The sequence below is a fragment of the Schistocerca serialis genome, chromosome 2 (assembly GCF_023864345.2).
Source record: "Schistocerca serialis cubense isolate TAMUIC-IGC-003099 chromosome 2, iqSchSeri2.2, whole genome shotgun sequence".
NCBI lineage: Eukaryota > Metazoa > Arthropoda > Insecta > Orthoptera > Acrididae > Schistocerca > Schistocerca serialis.
Window position 1 is genome coordinate 947,434,936 of NC_064639.1, and position 22,963 is coordinate 947,457,898.

The 22,963-nt window shown below is 44.8% G+C and overlaps 1 protein-coding gene across 1 annotated transcript in view; it reads right to left on the reverse strand.

The window, feature by feature from the left end:
- LOC126458322 (uncharacterized) overlaps positions 1 to 22,963 on the reverse strand; it is a 354,753-nt gene that overhangs the window by 72,493 nt on the left and 259,297 nt on the right. The window contains exon 5 of the mRNA XM_050095276.1: positions 16,165 to 16,254. Coding sequence (XP_049951233.1) covers positions 16,165 to 16,254 — 90 coding nt within the window. The remainder of the gene's footprint in view (positions 1 to 16,164; positions 16,255 to 22,963) is intronic.

A 22,963-nucleotide genomic window follows, 5' to 3' on the forward strand; every position in this document is an offset into this window, starting at 1 on the left:
AGTCGATTAAGGAAGCAGCGCAGGAAGGTTTAGGAAGGGAAAGAGAGCGAAGAGTAAAAACTGAATGGATGACCACGGGATCGTTGATGTGGTTGAGAAGCAAAAAACCGTATCACATGTAGTTCAATCTCGAGTTGAAGAGGGTATTGCAACAGATTTATTTCTTTTTCTGGTCATCAGTCTTCTGACTGGTTTGATGCGGCCCGCCACGAATTCCTCTCTTGTGCTAACCTCTTCATCTCCGAGTAGGACTTGCAACCTCAATTATTTCCTGGATGTATTCCTATCTCTGTCTTCCACTACAGTTTTTGCCCTCTACAGCTCCCTCTAGTACCTTGGAAGTCATGTCTTAACTGATGTCCTATCATCCTGTCCCTTCTCCATATCAATGTTTTCCACATATACCTTTCCTCTTCGATTCTCCGCAAAACCTCCTCATTTACCTTACCAGCCCACCTAATTTTCAACATTCGTTTGTAGCACCACATCTCAAACGCTTTGATTCTCGTCTCTTCCGGTTTTCCCACAGTTCATGTTGCCCTACCATACAATGCTGTACTCCAGACGTACATTTTCAGAAATTTCTTTCTCAAATTAAGGCCGATATTTGATTTTAGTAGATTTCTTTTGGCTAGGAATGCCCTTTATGCCATTGCTATTCTGTTTCTGATGTTCTCCTTGCTCCGTCCGTCATTGGTTACTTTACTGCCTAGGTAGCAGAATTCCTTAACTTCATCTACTTCGTGTCCATCAATCCTGATGTTAAGTTTCTCGCTGTTCGCATTTCTGCTACTTCTCATTACCTGCGTCTTTCTTCGATTTACTCTCAAGCCATACTCTGTACTCATTAGACTGTTCATTACGTTCAGTAGATCACGTAATCTTCTTCACTCTCACTTAGGATAGCAATGTCGTCAGCGAATCGTATCACTGATATCACTTCACCTTGAATTTTAATTGCTTCCTCGATGTACAGATTGAGCAGTAGGGGCGAAAGGCTACGTCCTTGCCTTACACCCTTTTTAATACTAGCACTTCGTTCTTGGATATCCACTCTTATTATTCCCTCTTGGCTGTTGTACCTATTGTATATGACCCGTCTCTGCCTGTAGTTTACCTCTACTTTTCTCAGAATTTCGAATACCTTGCACCATTCTACACTGACGAAAGTCTTTTCCAGGTCGGCAAATCCTATGAAAGTGTCTTGATTTTTCTTTAGCCTTGCTTCTACTATTAACCACAACGTCAGAATTGCCTCTCTCGTGCCTTTACCTTTCCTAAAGCCAAACTGATCGTCATCCAGCGCATCCTCAATTTTCTTTTCCATTCTTCTGTATATTATTCTTGTAAGCAACTTGGATGCATGAGCTGTTAAGCTGATTGTGCGGTAAATCTCGCACTAGTCAGCTCTTGCTGTCTTCGTAATTGTGTGGATGACGCTTTTCCGAAAGTCAGATGGTATGTCGCCAGGCTCACACATTCTACACACCAACATTAATAGTCATTTTGTTGTCACTTCACCCAATGATTTTAGAAATTCTGTGGAATGTTATCTATCCGTTATGCCTTATTTGATCTTAAGTCCTCCAATGCTCTTTTAAATTCTGATTCTAATACTGGATCCCCTATCTCTTCTAAATCGACTCCTGTTTCTTCTATCACATCCGTCAAATCTTCCCCCTCATGGAGGCTTTCAGTGTATTCTTTCCACCTATCCGCTCTCTCCTCTGCATTTAGCAGTGGAATTCCCGTTGCACTCTTAATGATATCACCCTTGCTTTCAATGTCACCGAAGATTGTTTTAACTTTCCTGTATGCTGAGACAATCATTCCTTTTTCGATGTCTTCACATCTTTCCTGCAGCCATTTCGGCTTAGCTTCCCTGCACTTCCTATCTACAGTATTTCGTTTCACAGCGACTTGTATTCCTCTATTCTTGAATTTCGTTGAACATTTTTATACTTTCTTATTTCATCAATCAGCTGAAGTATTTCATCTATTGCCCATGATTTCTTCGCAGTTACCTTCTATGTACCTATATTTTCCTTCCCAACCTCTGTGATGGCCCTTTTTATAGATGTCCATTCCCCTTCATCTGTACTGAATACTGAGCTATTCCTTATTGCTGTACCTATAGCCTTAGAGAATTTCAACCGTATCTCGTCATTCCTTAGTACTTCCGTATCCCACTTCCGTGCATATTAATTCTCCCTGACTAATGTCTTAAACTTCAGGTTACTCTCCATCACTACTATATTGTGATCTGTGTCATGTTTGCTCCTGGCTACGCCTTACGACAGATGCTGGGTATATAAAAAGGGGGCTAAGAAACTTACAAGAAAGCTTAAGGAAGAAGCATGGGAAAGAGAATGAGGGGAAATCATTCACTTGGATAAAGGAGACTGGAAGATGCGTGAAGGACAAGGAAGATTAAAACGCTTGTAGTCCTGCATCCACAATTCAACTTATATATAGTGGATGGCGGCAAAAGCACTTTGAAGAACTTCTGCAAAAGAAAGAAAAGACCAAGATAAAGAATTCTACAACATAAGTAATACATTAGGCAATTTAGAGCCAATATTAGGAGGTAAAGTAAAAGAGTTGATGAACAAGGCAAGAAATAGAAAGCCAAGTGGACGTGGAGCAGTTGTGATAGAATTGCGGGAATGGGGATCTCCACAGATGGCGAGAGTTATATTTGAATTGTTCTGTCATACTGTGGGGGAGAGGGAGAAAATATTGGGAGAGTGGTGTGATCATACATGTATCTTCTATCTGTAAAAATGGAAACTTGAGGCACCCAAGTAATTATACTGTTGTTACTGTCTATCAGCAGACGTTTCAGCGCCACACTGAAAAACACGTCGGAGATTGAGACTGAGGGAAAAGATACCAGAGGACGGGCGTTTTACGCTTGCACGATGTTGTATGCATTATATTTTTAGCCTAAGACAAATACGTGAGGATACGTATTCTAAGGCTAAGGAAGTACGCCTAATATTGGTGGATTTAGAAACAGCGTATGGGACTGTAACCATCAACGTAGTATGGGAAGTGACGGAATGTAAATATATAGACGCACAAAAAATATCTTTAATTCGGAACGCATACCAGCAATTATGCGTAGTAGTCAAACTAGGGGGGAAATTGAGTGAGCCATTCAAAAGAGCGCTGAACCTGTTTAAAATATTTATGCAGTACACATTGGAATGATGGAATCAATCGTGCAGAGATGCGGGAACCCCTTTCTGCCATGGAACTACCTATTCATTATTATCTGCCTGTGATCAAGTATTGTTAGCACAATGTAGGGAGAATGCCAAGTTCATGATGAAGAAATTAATGGAAGCTTTTGAAGCAGGCGGACTTAGAATAAATACGAGCAAAACAGAATATCTAGTAGTAGGATGAGATGGACGGGATATAGCACTGCCGCAATGAAATATTAAAGCAGGCTCGGTTATCCATAGCTCGGAAAGCTCTAAAGCACGTGAGAGAGGCAGAATCCAGCATGCAAGAAGAGGAATTAAGATGCTACGTGGGGTTCTGTGGAGCAGGATAATGTATAAGAAAAACCATAGAAAAGGATTCTATAAACAGTAGTTGAAACTACACATAAATATCGTGCAGAAGGAGGGACCGTCGCGCGGAATGGCCACGTGGTTTGAGGCGCCGTGTCACGGACTGCGCAGTCTCTCCCGCCGGAGGTTCGAGTCCTCTCTCAGGCATGGGTGTGTGTGTTGTTCATAGCATATGTTAGTTTAAGTAGTGTGTAAGTCTAGGGACCGATGAACTCAGTAGTTTGGTCCCTTAGGAATTCACACACTTTTTTTTGAGGGACCCTCGGAAAATGGCAGAGAATTCGAGAACAGGCAGTACAGATGGCTGGAATAAGGAGGACAGCCAGGATATCCAGAACAGAGAGAAGAAGAAATGAGGAACTCAGGGAGATAATAGACATGGAACAAACAGTCGCGCAAAGAATCGAGAAAAGAGTATTTCAATGGGATGGCCATGTACGGTGAATGGAGCAAGAATGATGGGCAAAAGCAATCCTGGAATGTTCGCCGCCAGGAGGAAGGAAGCAAGGACGGCCGATATTAACATGGAGAGTGGCAGTGATTGAAGAAGAGAAATCTGCAAGAAAAAGTTGGCGAGTGGGTATACAGGACAACTGCTGAAGAGTGCACAGGCCCTTAAAAGTAAGACTCCTTTTTCTGGTACTGAGCGCCGCGGGTTTTGAATCCGCGCCAGACGACATGGACCTTGATTACACTAGAGGTCTCTCCAGCCGTCGCGCTGTAAGCCGTAGCTGCACACGTTCCTGGCTCGAGTATAACGTGAGGGTGCCACAGTGGAGCACGTGGTCCCAGCAGCCAATAGCGACGTACCGTATCCTGTATATAAGCGCCTGCCTCTCGCTCAGTTAGGTATCTATATCCGCCCCGCAGCTCCTCTCCCCTACGACTTCATTTCCCACCTATATGATTTCCGCCGACCTCAACATCCACAACCGTGATCCTGCCACCCTTCAGCGGTGGCATCAGTTTCTTGCCACCCTCCACGGTGACCTTGTTCCTCTCCCACAACACACCGTTCTGAAAGTAACACCACGTCCGATGTTATCCTCGCTTCCCCCAACCTACTTGGTCGCATCACTGTGGACATCCTCGATTCTGTTGGTAGTGACCATCTCCCTGTCTTTCTCACCATCTCCTCTGCTCGTGACCCCCCTGGAGTTGCCTGCCCAGCTGCCCCTCCGAAGTCCGTCCATGACTACCACCGCGCCGACAGGGATGCCTACCGGGAATCCATCGCCTCACAGGTCGAAAGCCACCCTATCTCCTTTCAACATCCTGCTGACATCACCCATACCCTATCCATCACTGACGCTGTGGAGGCCCATGTCCCTACCAAACTCACCCACCCTCACCCCCCTACAATTCCTACACAGGCCATCCTTCTTCTTCGTGAACCCCGCAGGCTCTACCATTCCTTCCTCTTCACCCGTGACAGGGATACACTCATCTGCCACCAGCAATTACAGCGACACATCCGGAACCTCCTTACAGCAAAGAAACGCCGGGACTGGCGCCAGACATGCACATGCCTCAACCCCACCCTCCCTGTCAACTCCTCCAAGTACCGGTCAGCCTTCCAGCGCCTTACTGGAAGCCATACCACCCCACATTACCCTATCCTCAACAACAATCGACCCTTTCCTGACAACCTCAGTGAGGCTAACCATTTTGCTTTCCCCCTTCCCAAGGTCTTCTCCATTCCTGCCAATACCCATTTTGATTACTCCCTCTTCCTCACCATCCTTGACCACACTGATACCTCAACTCTAGCTTCCAGTACTTGGATCAGTTACCCCCCTCAGACATCAACACTTCCATCACCGCACGCGGCATCACAATGTCCTCTGCTCCAAATGCAACACCTCCCCGTCCTTCCTGGCTGTCCTTGCTACCCTATACAATGTCCTCCTCTCCGCTGGATTTTACCCCAACCTGTCGAAGTCTTCCTGTGTCCATAAACCCAACAAATCCCCCTCTGATACCTTTTCCTATCATCCCATCTGCTTCACCTCCATGGGTCTTCGAGACCATCCTCTCCCGCCATATCCACCACCACCTTAACCAGCACCACCTCCTTCCCCTCTTACCCAGAGTGGCTTCTGGCCTTCCTTCTCAGCCAACAACCATGCCCGATGGGCAGAACAGGTGATTAGGATTGTGGGAAGGGTCAAATCAGATGTCGGTCAGTTTCACTACAAAATTGTAATTTACGAGTTTCAAACTCCCATTCTTTCAAGGCTGAAGGCTTCCAAACAAGAAATCTTAAAAAGCAACAAGGTAAATTTCAAGTGACTGAAGACATGAAGACATGTAGTTAAAATTACAAATAATATATATATCACAGCTAGGCTGAAAGCCTCAAGGCAAAAGTTGATAGACAAACATGAACAAGATGCAATACATACGGCTGAAGGCCCACAATAAAATTTTCAAGATTTTAAAATAAATTAACATAACCTTTCAAAGGCAGAAGGCCGCAAAGTTTTTCTTAAAGGGTAATTTTAAGAATAAGGTTTTAAGTGGCTGAAAGTCCACAATTGATTTTCCAAAATTCAAAAATACCATAAACCTTTAAGGTCAGAAGGCCGCAATGTTTAAGCTTGAAACGTAATTTTAAGAATAACGTTCCAAGCAGCTGAAAGTCCACAATTAATTTTCCAAAATTTTAAAAAAACTATAACCATAAGCCTTAAGTTTTAAGTGGCTGAAATGGCACTAAAAGAAAAGAGAACACAACGACAATAACTTTTCAACAAATATCCACTTGCCGGAATTCAAACTTACTTATACACGGCTGAAGGCATTTGATTTACATAAAACACAGTAAAACCAAGAATTGTTTTTAGTCACTGGCTATGATGGATTATAAACAGACAATTAAACACCCGTGAGAAAGACAGTAAAAACAATGGCACTCAGAAGCCTCCAGGGGGTCGGTCTGCCCTCGTTCACTTAGGTGAGACAGGTAGTGAGCCCAACCACACTTGATCTGTCGGTTACCCAACTAATGGGCAGCCACTGACCGACCGACGAAACGACTTACTTGCACCAATCGGTACATGAGAACTCAAACACAGAACGTTACAGACGCGATTATCCACAATGAAATAAGTATTAAGCTGGCAAAACTACACACCATGTTGGACAGCGATAACAAGTGAGGAAAGAACGCTGCCTGAAATTACGGTAGTGACCACGGCAGGTAACCGAAACACTAACGGCCACAAGGCAGAAAATTCCGCTGGTGCACTTGAATTGTAGTGATCCAATTTGGTTAATTCCACCACACGGCGTCTCGATTTCGCCACTACAAACAGTGTTGCTTACAGGAAAAGCTCCCCAACAGCGAACCACCGAAACGAACGACACAACATGAACGGACGTGGCTTGGGTACTTAACACAGCACTCAACTTTGACGTTCTGGGTCGGTGAGCCACGAAGCTCATAGCGATCGGACAGCACCACACAGCACTCAACTTTGACGTCCTGGGTCGGTGAGCCACGAAGGTCATAGCGATCGGACAGCCCCACACACGCTCCGACACTGAGCAGGGACCACCAGTGGACCCAGCCAACTGCACCGCACGGAGATATCCTCCCTGGTCAGCACCAACCAACCGACTACCCTCAGAAAGCCGACAACACCTAAAATAGTCGTCAGTGGAAATAACGCCAACTACACAGACAACCTGAAAAACACTTGCACAAAGACCTGAACGATATCCAACAGTAACTAAGCACACACGAAGACAATTCGGGACTAGATGCACACACACACACACACACACACACACACACACACACACACACACACGCACACACACAGACGACTCATGAACGATGGGCGAGCCAAAACGCGTCGTCCGGTAGGACGACCGACCGACGATCCACCAAGACCGTGACCCGGCTCTAGTGATGCGTGGCAGCAATGGTCGGGCGAGCCGTGTCGACGCAGACCTCACAGCTCCAACCCGACTGCACTAGTGCCACATTGCAACTCCTTGACTGGCAGGTCTGGACTGCACTCCAGACATGTTCCAACTGACTGGCAGCCCAAACTCAGGACCGAACTGGCTTACGACAAACAAAACCAGGAAGTAATAGCAATTGAGCAAAGATACTATGAGAGGGGATATATTGATACGAGCTGCTAGTGCTGCTGACAGTCAGCCAAACCAGCAACTCATTGACACCAGTAATTTAAATTAATGTAGTGAGGTGGAAGTATGTTAAAAACTGGGTGTAAAATACATGATGTCAGGAACATTAGCCATGCACGGCTCGCTTACCAATCTTCTTTCCCTTCAACTTAACTCCCTTTGCTCCGCTATCTTTGTTTCTCTGGACCTCCAGAACGCCTACGACCGTGTCTGGCATCCTGGGCTCCTCTTCAAATTGCATACCTATGCTCTCCCTATCAACTTTGTCCGCCTCATTGCTTCCTTTCTCTCCCATCATCCCTCCTATGTCACTATCCACAATTCCAACTCCCGTACTTTCTATCCCTCTACCAGCGTTCCCCAAAGCTTCGTCCGTTCCCCTCTCCTGTATCTTCTGTACACTGCTGATATGCGCAAACCTCCCCTGCCTGTTCATCTCCTCAAATTTGCTGATGACAGTGCCTTCCTAGCCCTTTATCCTACCCTTCAACGCTCCCAACGTACCCTCAAAACCCACCTTGACCAATTCACCACTTGGTGCAACCAGTGGTTCCTCTGTATCAACCCCTCCAAGAACTAGGTAATCGTCATAGGCTGCACCACCCGTTCCTTCCATCTCCATTATATCTACCTCACCATTTATGGATGTCCTATCAACCTCACTCCTACCCTCAAATACCTTGGTCTCACCCTCGACCACCACCTCACCTGGACTCCCCATCTCCTTACCATCCAACACAGAGCTCAAAACAGACTCTGCCTCCTGAAGCTCCTGTCTGGCCTGACATGGGGTCTGCATCCTCCCACCATCCTTCACACTTACAAATCATTGATCCACCACATCCTTTGTTATGCCAGCGTTGCTTGGATTTCCACCCTTTCGAGGTTCTATGAAGCCCTTCAAATCCTCAAACATCATGCACTCTGCCTCACCTTCCGCATCTGCCTACTATCCCCCATGCACATCCTCTACAACCTCATCCCCTACCCCCACCTTCTCCTTTTCCTTGAACAAATCCGTACCCTGTATATTGTCCACTGCCTCGATCCCCCTCACCCCGTGGTGTCTCCCTTCCACTCCACCCTCAGCCCGTTGCTGCGCCTTTACCATTGTGTCCCACCCTCTCTCCATCTCCACACCCTTTGCCTCCTTTCCAACACAACTTCCAGTATCTACCCCTCCCGGATGATGAGCTTCGCCCTGACGTCTACCCTTCCTACCAACTCTAACTCCACTTTCCTCCTGCTTCCTCCTCAGGGCTCCCTCTCCTCCCCCTCCCTTCTCCTGGCGGCTTTGCCCTCCTACACCCTCTCCCTCTCCTGTGCTCCCCTTCAGTGTCTCTGCACTCCCTCCTGCCTTGTCTTCCCTCTTCATCTCCCACCCCACCTGTCTCCTGCCTCTTGGTGCACCTGCTGACACCCCTACTCTCTTCATTCCGCCGCTTCCCCTGCTGCCCCTTCCTCTCCCCTGCTTTTCCATCCTCTCAGGACTCTCCCTCGGCAGGTCCCACCTGGCAGTTTTATTCTTCATTGTGTGTGCTCCAAGTGGGTTTAAAGTGTGTTGTACTGGAGTGTTTTTAACACTGTGGCCAACTTTTAACCTGTGCAGTGACTTCAGTGTCTTCTTTGTGCTCCACGAATCGCCAACTCTGTTTTTTATCTTTATGTCGACTTTTTTAATTGCCCCCCATGAACATCCCCATGTCCGTGTATTTTTACCTCCATTATCCCCCTTTACTCTGTTTTACGACCCCCCTTTTTTATCGCCTTTATTTGTAATATTTTCTTCTTGTATTAGCTGTCATGTCACTCGGCTAAAGAGCGGCGGATTGTGCCACTGACAACCCTCTCCTGCCTATATGGGGCAGGGGAACAAAATCACAATAAAGAAAAAAGAAAGCTCAGCTAGGCAGTCTGAAATTCGTGGAGTCCATCGACATCTTGGCAACAGACAGCGTGTTTACAGTACTTTGTTTTCGTTACTAGTGGACGTTGTTGATTCGTTTGGTTGTCTCTTGTCACTCCGTTGCTTCTTGCGTGTTGTCGTCGTAAGGTCTCGCTTGGTCCTCCGTCGTTGTTCGTGTCCGACCTTTCCCGTTCGTTTGTTGTTTGTGGGCCGCTTCCGTTTGGTCTCGCAGTGCTTCGTTCTCGGCAACCCCGTGACCATTCCGGTGGCGGTTACAACACTTTTCAATTAGTGAATAATTCAGTTGCACTACCGTTAATATTTTCGAGGCGTAGGCAACCGATCTTTTGAAATTGTCCGACATTTTATGGAAAATAGCAACCACAATCCCATTGTATGACACATACGTTGCAAACGTCAACAGCAAGCCCAGAGCCTATGGTAACAAGCATTATTTTCTGTTTTCAGACAGTCATTAAAGAGATGAGAAGCCTGCTGAGTTACAGCAGACAACGCAAATTTAACACCTTTTTTTTGCGCAGTAGATTTAAGGGGTATGCGATTTGTGCTAATCGAGATATAAACTTAGCATAATAAGTGATTTCCTGAAAACAAGATTACAGTCGTTTCATGCCATATTGCAGTGCCTGTGTTATTCCGAATTACGATGCAAAATTCATTCGGACATACATGCATGTCCGAAGGAACAGGCACTGCGGCGACTACAGCCGTTATGAAATACATTACATGTATTCGAAGTTGCGGATATGGACAACCATCAGCTGTCTAATGGAATTACGACACTGAAAAATTGTACCAGAGCGGGACTCTAACCCCAATTTTCCGACTACAGCGAGCGGTCGCCTTACTACACTCCTGGAAATTGAAATAAGAACACCGTGAATTCATTGTCCCAGGAAGGGAAAACTTTATTGAAACATTCCTGGGGTCAGATACATCACATGATCACACTGACAGAACCACAGGCACATAGACACAGGCAACAGAGCATGCACAATGTCGGCACTAGTACAGTGTATATCCACCTTTCGCAGCAATGCAGGCTGCTATTCTCCCATGGAGACGATCGTAGAGATGCTGGATGTAGTCCTGTGGAACGGCTTGCCATGCCATTTCCACCTGGCGCCTCAGTTGGACCAGCGTTCGTGCTGGACGTGCAGACCGCGTGAAACGACGCTTCATCCAGTCCCAAACATGCTCAATGGGGGACAGATCCGGAGATCTTGCTGGCCAGGGTAGTTGACTTACACCTTCTAGAGCACGTTGGGTGGCACGGGATACATGCGGACGTGCATTGTCCTGTTGGAACAGCAAGATCCCTTGCCGGTCTAGGAATGGTAGAACGATGGGTTCGATGACGGTTTGGATGTACCGTGCACTATTCAGTGTCCCCTCGACGATCACCAGTGGTGTACGGCCAGTGTAGGAGATCGCTCCCCACACCATGATGCCGGGTGTTGGCCCTGTGTGCCTCGGTCGTATGCAGTCCTGATTGTGGCGCTCACCTGCACGGCGCCAAACACGCATACGACCATCATTGGCACCAAGGCAGAAGCGACTCTCATCGCTGAAGACGACACGTCTCCATTCGTCCCTCCATTCACGCCTGTCGCGACACCACTGGAGGCGGGCTGCACGATGTTGGGGCGTGAGCGGAAGACGGCCTAACGGTGTGCGGGACCGTAGCCCAGCTTCATGGAGACGGTTGCGAATGGTCCTCGCCGATACCCCAGGAGCAACAGTGTCCCTAATTTCCTGGGAAGTGGCAGTGCGGTCCCCTACGGCACTGCGTAGGATCCTACGGTCTTGGCGTGCATTCGTGCGTCGCTGCGGTTCGGTCCCAGGTCGACGGGCACGTGAACCTTCCGCCGACCACTGGCGACAACATCGATGTACTGTGGAGACCTCACGCCCCACGTGTTGAGCAATTCGGCGGTACGTCCACCCGGCCTCCCGCATGCCCACTATACGCCCTCGTTCAAAGTCCGTCAACTGCACATACGGTTCACGTCCACGCTGTCGCGGCATGCTACCAGTGTTAAAGACTGCGATGGAGCTCCGTATGCCACGGCAAACTGGCTGACACTGACGGCGGCGGTGCACAAATGCTGCGCAGCTAGCGCCATTCGACGGCCAACACCGCGGTTCCTGGTGTGTCCGCTGTGCCGTGCGTGTGATCATTGCTTGTACAGCCCTCTCGCAGTGTCCGGAGCAAGTATGGTGGGTCTGACACACCGGTGTCAATGTGTTCTTTTTTCCATTTCCAGGAGTGTATTTAGAAATCCTAGCATGACTCACGGCCAAACCCAAACTTCCATATGTCGTCAACTATGTGTCCACATCATGTACTCATACATCCATTACGTGTATTCCAGTACTGCGGAGATATTTTGATTGAAAGTCGCTTGGACGGTGTCGGCGGATCAGTATGATATTGCGATGCCTGTGTTATTCCGAATTACGATCACCAGAGAAGCGACTTTCAGGTAAAATGTCTCCCCTGTACGGGAATATACATATGGTTGTACAGGCTGTACACACATGACTGACGACGTGTGGAAGGTTGAGTCTGGCCGTGTCGAGCTCGAATAGGCAAATGGTAAGGCGATTGATCGCGATAAGCCGGAATTCCGGGGTCGAATCCCGGTCCGACACAATTTTTCGTTGTTGCCATTCCATCATTCAGCTGATGAAAGTCCATATCCGCAACTGTAGATACATACACTTAATGAAGTCCTTTCATTTTAGCTTGGCGCCAGCAAGTTTGTTATCACGTCGAGTGGTGATACATGGGCGTGCTATCTTTCCTGGTGAGACTGTGCTAGAGACATTTAACAATAGCAGCAAAATAGCTATGAGATAGTGTACTTAAAACCTTCACGCCAGTTTTACATTTGTTCCATTCCACCTTCATTGTGTTACAGCTTTGATGACCAGCATTGTATTAGTTTGTAGCCCCTAAACTCGCAGTGATAACTGAAAAGTTTGTTGAAGAGCAACAGTATTAGCATTTAACTTTGGATCGACGACGAGAGTATCAGACATGGTGTACAGGTACGAAATGGACGAAAGTGAGGAATGAAATCAGCCGTCCGTCTGACGGATTAAAAACGGCCGTCCGTTTGAGGAACGAAACCATCTTGGAATTAGTCTTAAATGATTTATGGACATCATGGGAATGACGAGATGGAGATTCGAATGTCGCTCTTAAATATTGCCCGCTCCATTCTATTTGGTTATTTCATATTTACACTGACAGGTTGGAGTCTGGAGGACAAGCAGACGTAAGCAGAATGCCAGAAGAAGACAAAATTGTTGTCACAAACCTGTGCATAAAATGGTGTCATCAACCCAGATAGAAACTCGAAATTGCATACCATCGAAGTTGTACATCGTAGATAAGCAGCAGGGGATATATTTCCAACATGCATCGAACACTAACTCCATGCAGCTCTCCACGCTACACCATCCTGTGCAAGCTGTATCTCCGAATAACTACTGTAACCCACATCTGTATGAAACAGTTCTACTAAATGCTCTAGATTGCGATGTAGACAGTTTTTTAACTGATTTTATATTCTTCTATTGCACCACATTTCGAAAGGTTTAAACCTTTTCTTGTCTGAACTGCTAATCTTCCACGTTCCACATCCATAAAAGGCTACGCTCCAGACAAATACCTTCGAGATAGACTTCCTAACACTTAAATTTATACGATACTGCAGTGCCTGTGTTGTTAAGAAGAATGATGCAATGTTTCTTAAGACATCAGACATGCATTTATGCACTGCGAAGAAACATTCCATCTTTCTTCAGTATCGTATTTATCCGCCGATACCAGGCGGCGACTTTCAATTAAAATGTCCTCCCCTGTACGGATATTAATGTGTACGAGTGCAAGTCATTGCGCAGGAACGACGACATACGAAAATTTGGGTCTAGTCAGAACTTATGCACGGATATCCGGGCCAGTTAAGGCGACCTCTCGCGCAAAGTTGGAAACACGGGTTCGAGTCCCGGTCTAGTACAAATTGTCATTGTCGTTATTTCCTTATACAGCTGATGGTTGCTCGTGTTCAGAACTGCAAATACATTTCACGTGCTTCAGTTTACATTAGACCTTAATAAATAACACTTTTTCAGTAATTCTGTCCTTGATGTAGCCAATCTGGGTTCTATATACTCTCTACTTTGGGCATCATCCGTTATTTTGTTGTCAAAATAGCAAAACTAAATCACTGCTTTTAGTCTCACACTTCATGCTCTAAATCCCTCAGCATCACCTGATTTGATTCGATTACACTACATTACCCTTTTTTTTACTTCTGTTGATGCTAAATCTTATAACCTGTCTTTCAGGACACTATCCATTCCGTTCAACTGCTCTTCAAAGCCCTTTGCTGTTTCTGATAGAATAACAGTGTTACCGGAAAATCTCAAAGGTTTTTTATTTCTTGTCTGAATAATTTTTGTTTTGCTCAATGTACAATAACATTGCGTATAGGCTACAATGTATAGGCTATAACCTTGCCTCACTCCCTTCCCAATCACTGCTTCCCCTTCATATCCTTCGATTCTTGTAAGTGCAGTCTGGCTTTGTACTAGCTGTAGACAACTTTTCGCTCTCTGTATTTTATCCCTTCTACCTTCATAATTTCAAAGAGTGTATTCCACTCAAAATTGTCAAAAGTTTTCTCTAAGTCTACAATTGCGATAAACGAAGGCTAGCCTTTTTTAAACCTATCTTCTAAGACAAGTCGTGGGGTCAGTATTGTCTCGGCTGTTCCTGCATTCATCGGGAACCCGAACATGTTCCTCGAAATCAGCTTCTACCAGTTTCCCCATTATTCTGTAAATATTTCGTGTCAGAATTTTGGAACCATTAAAAATGCATGGTGCTTATAAAATAGTTATGCAAAAATAGCCTTTAACTGTGAAAAAGGCGAATAACTTACAGAAATGTTTAATACATCATTGAATGTAGTACATCTTAAGGTTTTATTCCCGCCGAACACTATCAGTTCCCGAAGTTCCCGCTAGGTTTAATGTGTATATAAGTAATTTCAGCAGCCATCATGGAGTCCTATAACAGTGCAGAACGCACGCACTGTTGTTTATAGTTTCATGAATCCAAATCCGCTACTACAGTTCAGCGACAATTCAAGACTATAAATCGCAAGCCGCCGCCTCAAATACAAACTGTTACTAATTCGTACTATCGTTTCGCCAAAACTGGCTGCATATCACATAGACACCGCGTCAGGATCCGCAAGGAATATCTCTGATGCAGCAATTAAATAAGTTCGGCAGTCCTACCTTCGACGCTCTAACACTTGGCAACTTCAATTCTAAGCTTGCACGTCTCGCTGATTTACTCGGACTACGAATGCAAGAATGCCGAAACTGTGACAGATTTAAAAAAGGCAGATCTACATTTATATTGTTTATAGATTTACAGCTCATGATTATCTACAGCATGTACAGAAACCAGACTGCAGTCGTAGGATGTCAAATGACGAAACTAGATGAGAAACGAATGAGTCAGTGTTGTAACCTATCCTGCATGTCACCAATTTGCACACTGAGCAAGCAGTAAAGGAAACCTAGGAAAAATTTGGAAAGGGAATTGAAATTCGAGAAGAAGAGATAAAAACGTTAAGATCTGCGGTTTATCTAATCTTTTCGCATACAGCTGTGTATTTAATAGATCAGTTTGAACAGTAAGGACAGTGATCTTTAAAAGAAGTTGTTAGAAGAACATCAACAAAAGTAAAATTAAGGTAATGGAATGTGTTTGAATAAATCAGGTGCTCAGGGAACTGGATAGGGAATATGACACTGAAACTGCTACAAACGTTTTTCTATTTGGGGAACTAAATAACTGAGGATGGGCGAAGTCAAGAGGATATAAATGTGCACCTGCAGTAGGAAGGAAAGCTTATACGCAACACATAAATTTGATAACATCAAATACAATTTTAAGTACTGTAAGTTTCTTCTGAAAGTATTTATTATATGAAAGTGAAACGAAAACAATGCAGCGAACAAGGGAACAGAAGCTTTCTAAATTTGCGACTGCAGGAGAATTTTGAATATCAGGCGGGGAGATCGAATAACAAATGAGTAGATACTGAAATGAATGGCGAAAATTTATGATACCACTTGATTAAAAGAAAGGATCAGTTGATAAGTAATAGTTTATTTCATAATGATGAAGGGTGAAAATTATAGGGTGGGGGGGGGGGGGGGAGGGGGAGAATTGTAGGAGATCAAACTCTGACTACAGCAAACGGATGCAAACAGATGTAGATTGTAACAATTATGCACATGATAGACTATATTGGAGAGCTGCAACACACCAGACTTCGGACTGAAGAAACGCATCGAAAATGGGAAGAAATGAAGGGTGTATCAAACTAGTAGAACGTCTGATGGCTTTTAAAAATGACGTAATGGCATGCGCCTTTATAACCACGTGTACAAATGAGTACCCACCTTCTTCAAACAGCGTAAGGTCGAAATACTTCTTGTCATCATCTTCTAAATCCTCATCGTTATAGACCGAAAGATCTTGTAATAAATCCTCTGTAACAATAATGACACAAGTAAGTTCAACGACATATTAAAAGGCAAAACTGAAAAGATAAGAATAGAAAAGGGATGGGTTTATAATGATTGTGCAAAATTGTGATATACGTAAAAACCTATGCGTACTGTAGACGCTGGAAGCGCTAGAAATATTTGTCGCAAAATAGCATTTTAAACTGGTCGTTAGTTATGCTTTCGTTTTACTACACTCAATTTTAGTTCATGTCATATTCACGTGCGTGTGGACATCAGTTTTCGTCCCACTGATGACCTTTACCTCCAACCAGAATTTCTTTGGGTTACTTGAGTTCCTTTTCTTTTTTTCTACAGTCTAGTCCTCAACAGCCAATTACAAAACTCCTGCGTCACATTTACGGCAACTACGTGCCATATCACGTGAACGCAACATCGTCAAAGAATAACGCCAGGGTCGCGTATTGTAGCCATGCTGCACATGTCAAATTCACGTTCGACAAATGTTAGTAACGCTCTAGTGGCTTTTAGTTTGTCGTTCGTGATTAGTACTGGATGCTCCACAATTAATAAATTTTGACTCACTGTGTCACAATACTACACAATAAGATCATGTCTTTCCTATTTTCAGCTCCAGCAGTCGAAACGTACTTACGTAAGACGATAAAAGTTCTAATAAAACACCTTTTCCGAGCAGCTGAGCATCCTTAACGAAATAATGAATTACCTTCTGGTACCGTGCTAACTCATTCCGAGGTGTTGCCACTCGAAAACTTCATACGGCTGTGAAAATCGGTAAAAGTAGAATACTCAAAATCAGAGTCAGAACATAAATTAACTGACTAATTCTGCCGGACGAAGTGGCCGAGTGGTTCTAGGCGCTACAGTCTGGAACCGCGCGACCTCTAAGGTCGCAGGTTCGAATCCTGCCTCGGGCATGGATGTGTGTAATGTCCTTAGGTTAGTTAGGTTTAAGTAGTTCTAATTTCTAGGGAACTGATGACCTCAGATGTTAAGTCCCATAGTGCTCAGAGCCATTTGAACCATTTGACTAATTCTACAACTATTTGTGACTATATTAACTGAACGAAATACTTTTTCCTTCTTTCTGATTCAAGATGTGTCTGCATAGTGTGAATCTGGCTTCTTTAATCTTCAGCTTCTAAGGTGTTCTATTACAGATTTACCTCCCAGTCTGACCTATATAGCAGTACTCATACTCTTGGCAAATCTTATAAACTCCACTTCTCACGATGGCCAGTTGTTTGTCCTTTGAACTGGCGAAACGTCAACGTGATATCTGTGGGACACAGAAAAACGCAGAGAAACTCTTTGTCTTTAAAGAGTAGCTTATCCTATTTGTGATTTTACCTACAAAATGTACACCACACCGTTTCCTTTATGGTCTACGTTGTTCACTATGTACAGTAGGGATTTGTCTTGCTTCCTCAGTTTTTTATTAAGAATGTTCTCTACAAAGTTGGATTTAAGTTCATTATTTGTAAGTATTGTTGTTACTGAATTAAGTCCTTGCTTATATTCTTCTTGGTACATGGGATAGAGAGGATACAGTGGAATGCTGCATTTTTGTGAACTGTTGGATTTAAATAGGGAGCTGGGGTGAATGTGTCAGTAAAGGGGTCCCTCCAGAAAATTTTAAATTTATGGTTTCTACGAGGGTCATTCAATAATTAAAGAGACAAATTGGTCTGGGGAACAAACCGTTAGTAGGGCAAGTTTGATACTTTTATGGCATCCCTGAGATGAACCCTGATCAGATGATGTATCAACATTGTTTTGTTTACAACCTCAAAAATACATTTCAAGATGTAAAATCCCCTTCAAACGTCCACATTAGTTGAACAACATTCTGTTATTCGCTTTTTACTTCCTGAAGGCAAGAAACCAGTTAATATATACTGTAGAGTGTCTAAGGTTTACGGTGAAGGTTATATGAATCGTGCAAATTTTTACAAGTGAGTAGAGCAGTTCAAAAATGGTCGCAACTCAGTGTCTAACGAACATCGTTCGGGCCGACCAGTTGCAGGTTCAACTCCCTCACTTCAAAGTCGAATTGATGACATTATTCAAGCGACCGCCGTGTGACTGTGGAAATGATAGTTGATAAGGTTCAAGTTAGTACTGGTACAGTTCGTAACATTATCTGTAACAAGCTGAAGTACCGCAAAACATGTGCAAGATGGGTCCCAAAGGAGTTGACGCGGCTGCACAAGGAAACAAGGTTGAGGTTGTGCACAGAGCCAAAGAAACGTTATGAAAGAGAAGGTGAGCACTTTCTCAACAAAATTTTGACTTGTGATGGAACGTGGTTTCACTATTATGAGCTAGAATGAAAACGACAAAGCGTGGAGAGGAAGCACACCAACTCACTTGTCAAGAAAAAATTCAAAACCAACGCATCGGCAGCAAAAGTCATGTTGACAGTGTTTTGGGTTGCTGAAGGTATTTTTTCGTGATTATGTCGAAGAGCAGCGTACAATGAATAGCTAATACTACTCGGATTTGCTTTTGAACAAGGTAAAGCCAGCCACGAGAGAGAGAGATGTCTTGGATCTCAGAGAACAGGTGTAATTCTCCAGCACGACATCGCACGTCCTCATATTGTTCAACTAACCCGTGAAACCATCGACAAAATGGGCTGGAAAGCACTGCCTCATCCCCTTTACAGTCCTGATTTTGCACGTATTGATTTACATTTTTTTGGTGCACTGAGGGAGGCATTACGTGCGAAGAGGTTCCAGGACAATGAGAACATGAAAAAGTTTGTGGTAAATTGGTCCAAACATCAAGATAAAGAGTTCTTTGCAACCGGAATAAAAAAAGCTTGTAGCCCGCTGGCACAAGTGCATAAATGTTCAAGGGGATTATGTTGAAATGTAGAAAAAGTATTGTTTTGTAAAAATAAATGCTTTTTTCTCTAGACCAATTTGTCTCTTTAATTATTGAATGACCCTCGTATTTTCTACCTGTAAGTTGATGTGTAGCAAATTAATAGTCCCTAATTCCGTATAACCTTTATGTTAGAATTCCACTGGTTCATATGAAGGGCTTGTTTCAGTAGTGGTACAAGTCCATTTTTGTTCATTCTGAGATACAGAGTCCTAAAGAGATTTTTCAGCGCTCATTTAACTTTAGGACTCTGTATCTCAGAATGAACAAAAATGGACTTGTACTACTATTGAAATAAGCCCTTCATATTTTCCAAGGAATTCTGGATTTGTCTTGTGGAACCTCTCCACATACAAAGAATATCATAGACGTGTCTGCATCAAAACATCGTGTCTAGCCAGTGGTCCACTCTTAAAAAAATGGTTCACACACTTGTCCTTGAACATGTTTGCTAGCAAGAGGTCTATTGGAGAGACCATTGTCAGACTATCTGCTTGCTTGTAATAGCTCCCTCATAAGGATAAATCATTTTGATTTAAACTACATTCTGCTGTACTGGCTATATTCAGCTGTTCTTCTGTTTTAATTCTGTGTAAATAAAATAACTGTAGAAACAATAGGTAAATATGAAACTTCCTGGCAGATTAAAACTGTGTGCCCGACCGAGACTCGAACTCGGGACCTTTGCCTTTCGCGGGCAAGTGCTCTACCATCTGAGCTACCGAAGCACGACTCACGCCCGGTACCCACAGCTTTACTTCTGCCAGTACCTCGTCTCCTACCTTCCAAACTTTACAGAAGCTCTCCTGCGAACCTTGCAGAACTAGCACTCCTGAAAGAAAGGATATTGCGGAGACATGGCTTAGCCACAGCCTGGGGGATGTTTCCAGAATGAGATTTTCACTCTGCAGCGGAGTGTGCGCTGATATGAAACTTCCTGGCAGATTAAAACTGTGTGCCCGACCGAGACTCGAACTCGGGACCTTTGCTTTTCGCGGGCAAGTGCTCTACCATCTGAGCTACCGAAGCACGACTCACGCCCGGTACCCACAGATGGTAGAGCACTTGCCCGCGAAAGGCAAAGGTCCCGAGTTCGAGTCTCGGTCGGGCACACAGTTTTAATCTGCCAGGAAGTTTCATATCAGCGCACACTCCGCTGCAGAGTGAAAATCTCATTCTGGAAACATCCCCCAGGCTGTGGCTAAGCCATGTCTCCGCAATATCCTTTCTTTCAGGAGTGCTAGTTCTGCAAGGTTCGCAGGAGAGCTTCTGTAAAGTTTGGAAGGTAGGAGACGAGGTACTGGCAGAAGTAAAGCTGTGGGTACCGGGCGTGAGTCGTGCTTCGGTAGCTCAGATGGTAGAGCACTTGCCCGCGAAAGGCAAAGGTCCCGAGTTCGAGTCTCGGTCGGGCACACAGTTTTAATCTGCCAGGAAGTTTCATATCAGCGCACACTCCGCTGCAGAGTGAAAATCTCATTCTGGAAACATCCCCCAGGCTGTGGCTAAGCCATGTCTCCGCAATATCCTTTCTTTCAGGAGTGCTAGTTCTGCAAGGTTCGCAGGAGAGCTTCTGTAAAGTTTGGAAGGTAGGAGACGAGGTACTGGCAGAAGTAAAGCTGTGGGTACCGGGCGTGAGTCGTGCTTCGGTAGCTCAGATGGTAGAGCACTTGCCCGCGAAAGGCAAAGGTCCCGAGTTCGAGTCTCGGTCGGGCACACAGTTTTAATCTGCCAGGAAGTTTCATATCAGCGCACACTCCGCTGCAGAGTGAAAATCTCATTCTGGAAACATCCCCCAGGCTGTGGCTAAGCCATGTCTCCGCAATATCCTTTCTTTCAGGAGTGCTAGTTCTGCAAGGTTCGCAGGAGAGCTTCTGTAAAGTTTGGAAGGTAGGAGACGAGGTACTGGCAGAAGTAAAGCTGTGGGTACCGGGCGTGAGTCGTGCTTCGGTAGCTCAGATGGTAGAGCACTTGCCCGCGAAAGGCAAAGGTCCCGAGTTCGAGTCTCGGTCGGGCACACAGTTTTAATCTGCCAGGAAGTTTCATATCAGCGCACACTCCGCTGCAGAGTGAAAATCTCATTCTGGAAACATCCCCCAGGCTGTGGCTAAGCCATGTCTCCGCAATATCCTTTCTTTCAGGAGTGCTAGTTCTGCAAGGTTCGCAGGAGAGCTTCTGTAAAGTTTGGAAGGTAGGAGACGAGGTACTGGCAGAAGTAAAGCTGTGGGTACCGGGCGTGAGTCGTGCTTCGGTAGCTCAGATGGTAGAGCACTTGCCCGCGAAAGGCAAAGGTCCCGAGTTCGAGTCTCGGTCGGGCACACAGTTTTAATCTGCCAGGAAGTTTCATATCAGCGCACACTCCGCTGCAGAGTGAAAATCTCATTCTGGAAACATCCCCCAGGCTGTGGCTAAGCCATGTCTCCGCAATATCCTTTCTTTCAGGAGTGCTAGTTCTGCAAGGTTCGCAGGAGAGCTTCTGTAAAGTTTGGAAGGTAGGAGACGAGGTACTGGCAGAAGTAAAGCTGTGGGTACCGGGCGTGAGTCGTGCTTCGGTAGCTCAGATGGTAGAGCACTTGCCCGCGAAAGGCAAAGGTCCCGAGTTCGAGTCTCGGTCGGGCAAACAGTTTTAATCTGCCAGGAAGTTTCATATCAGCGCACACTCCGCTGCAGAGTGAAAATCTCATTCTGGAATAGGTAAATAATCTTCACAAGAATGCTTGAGAACAAGCTGTGTACATCAAAAGAGACTAATTTTGCAATTGTTGGAAACTTAACGTCTGTTAAGTTCTTTACCAAATCTAAATTGTTTTAATGCTATGTTTCACTTTGAAACTCAGTATTTTTCCTTCATACTGAAATTGGTCCTCACAACAATAGTGTGCATAGGCAGACACCAGTGGTTGGACTGGGACTTCTGGTTTGTGGATTTTGGGTAAACCATACAGTTACGGGGCTCTTGGATTCATTTTAAAACAATACACTTACGAACATACCCAGAAAAAATATTGGAGCACTTATTTACTAACTACTAAAGTTGATCATTGTGTTTCTGTTGCATCTTTCCATAGTTTTAGTAGCTGCTTTGACTAGAAACATTCTTCCACTTCATTTAACAGCTCTATAGTCCCTCCTTTATCTGCTTTAGTAACAATCACATTACTATTCTCATTCCCAGTTTTAAGTTCTTGTACGAATAAAAATTCGTTGTTCTTCCTAAATTATACTGGTTCATATTGTTGCTGTTGTACCTGCTTGATATCTCTTGCGCACTGTATTTTCGTAATTACAGGTACGGGACAAAAATACGTAAACACTAAAAACACTACACGTTACCATCCCTAATACGTATATGAAACCCATTGGCAATCAAAACAGCTTCCGGTCAACTCTGGCTGATAAATATAGGTCCTGTATGGTTTTCAAAGGAATCTTATTCCACGCTTCCTGCAAAATCGTGGCAAATTCAGGTAACAGTGACGGGGTAGATAGCGGTCAGAAACTTTTCTCTCCACAGGAGACCACAGAGGCATAATTGTATTGAGGTCTGGTGACTATGATTGCCAGGGAGATGCCGCAATTAATCCTCGTACTCGCAAGACCAGTCGTGGAAGGCGCGATCTGTGTGTCGTATGAGAACACAGCATCACCATTGGGGACTATACATTGTACCATGGGACTGGACCTGATTAGCCAAAATGGTCACGTAATCTTGGCCAATAACCATGTTGCAGAGTTACAAGGCCCATGGAATACCATGATATGGCTGCCCAAATCATCAACGAAACCCTGCCACGTTTCACTCTTCGGACGTAATCTCGGCCAGCAG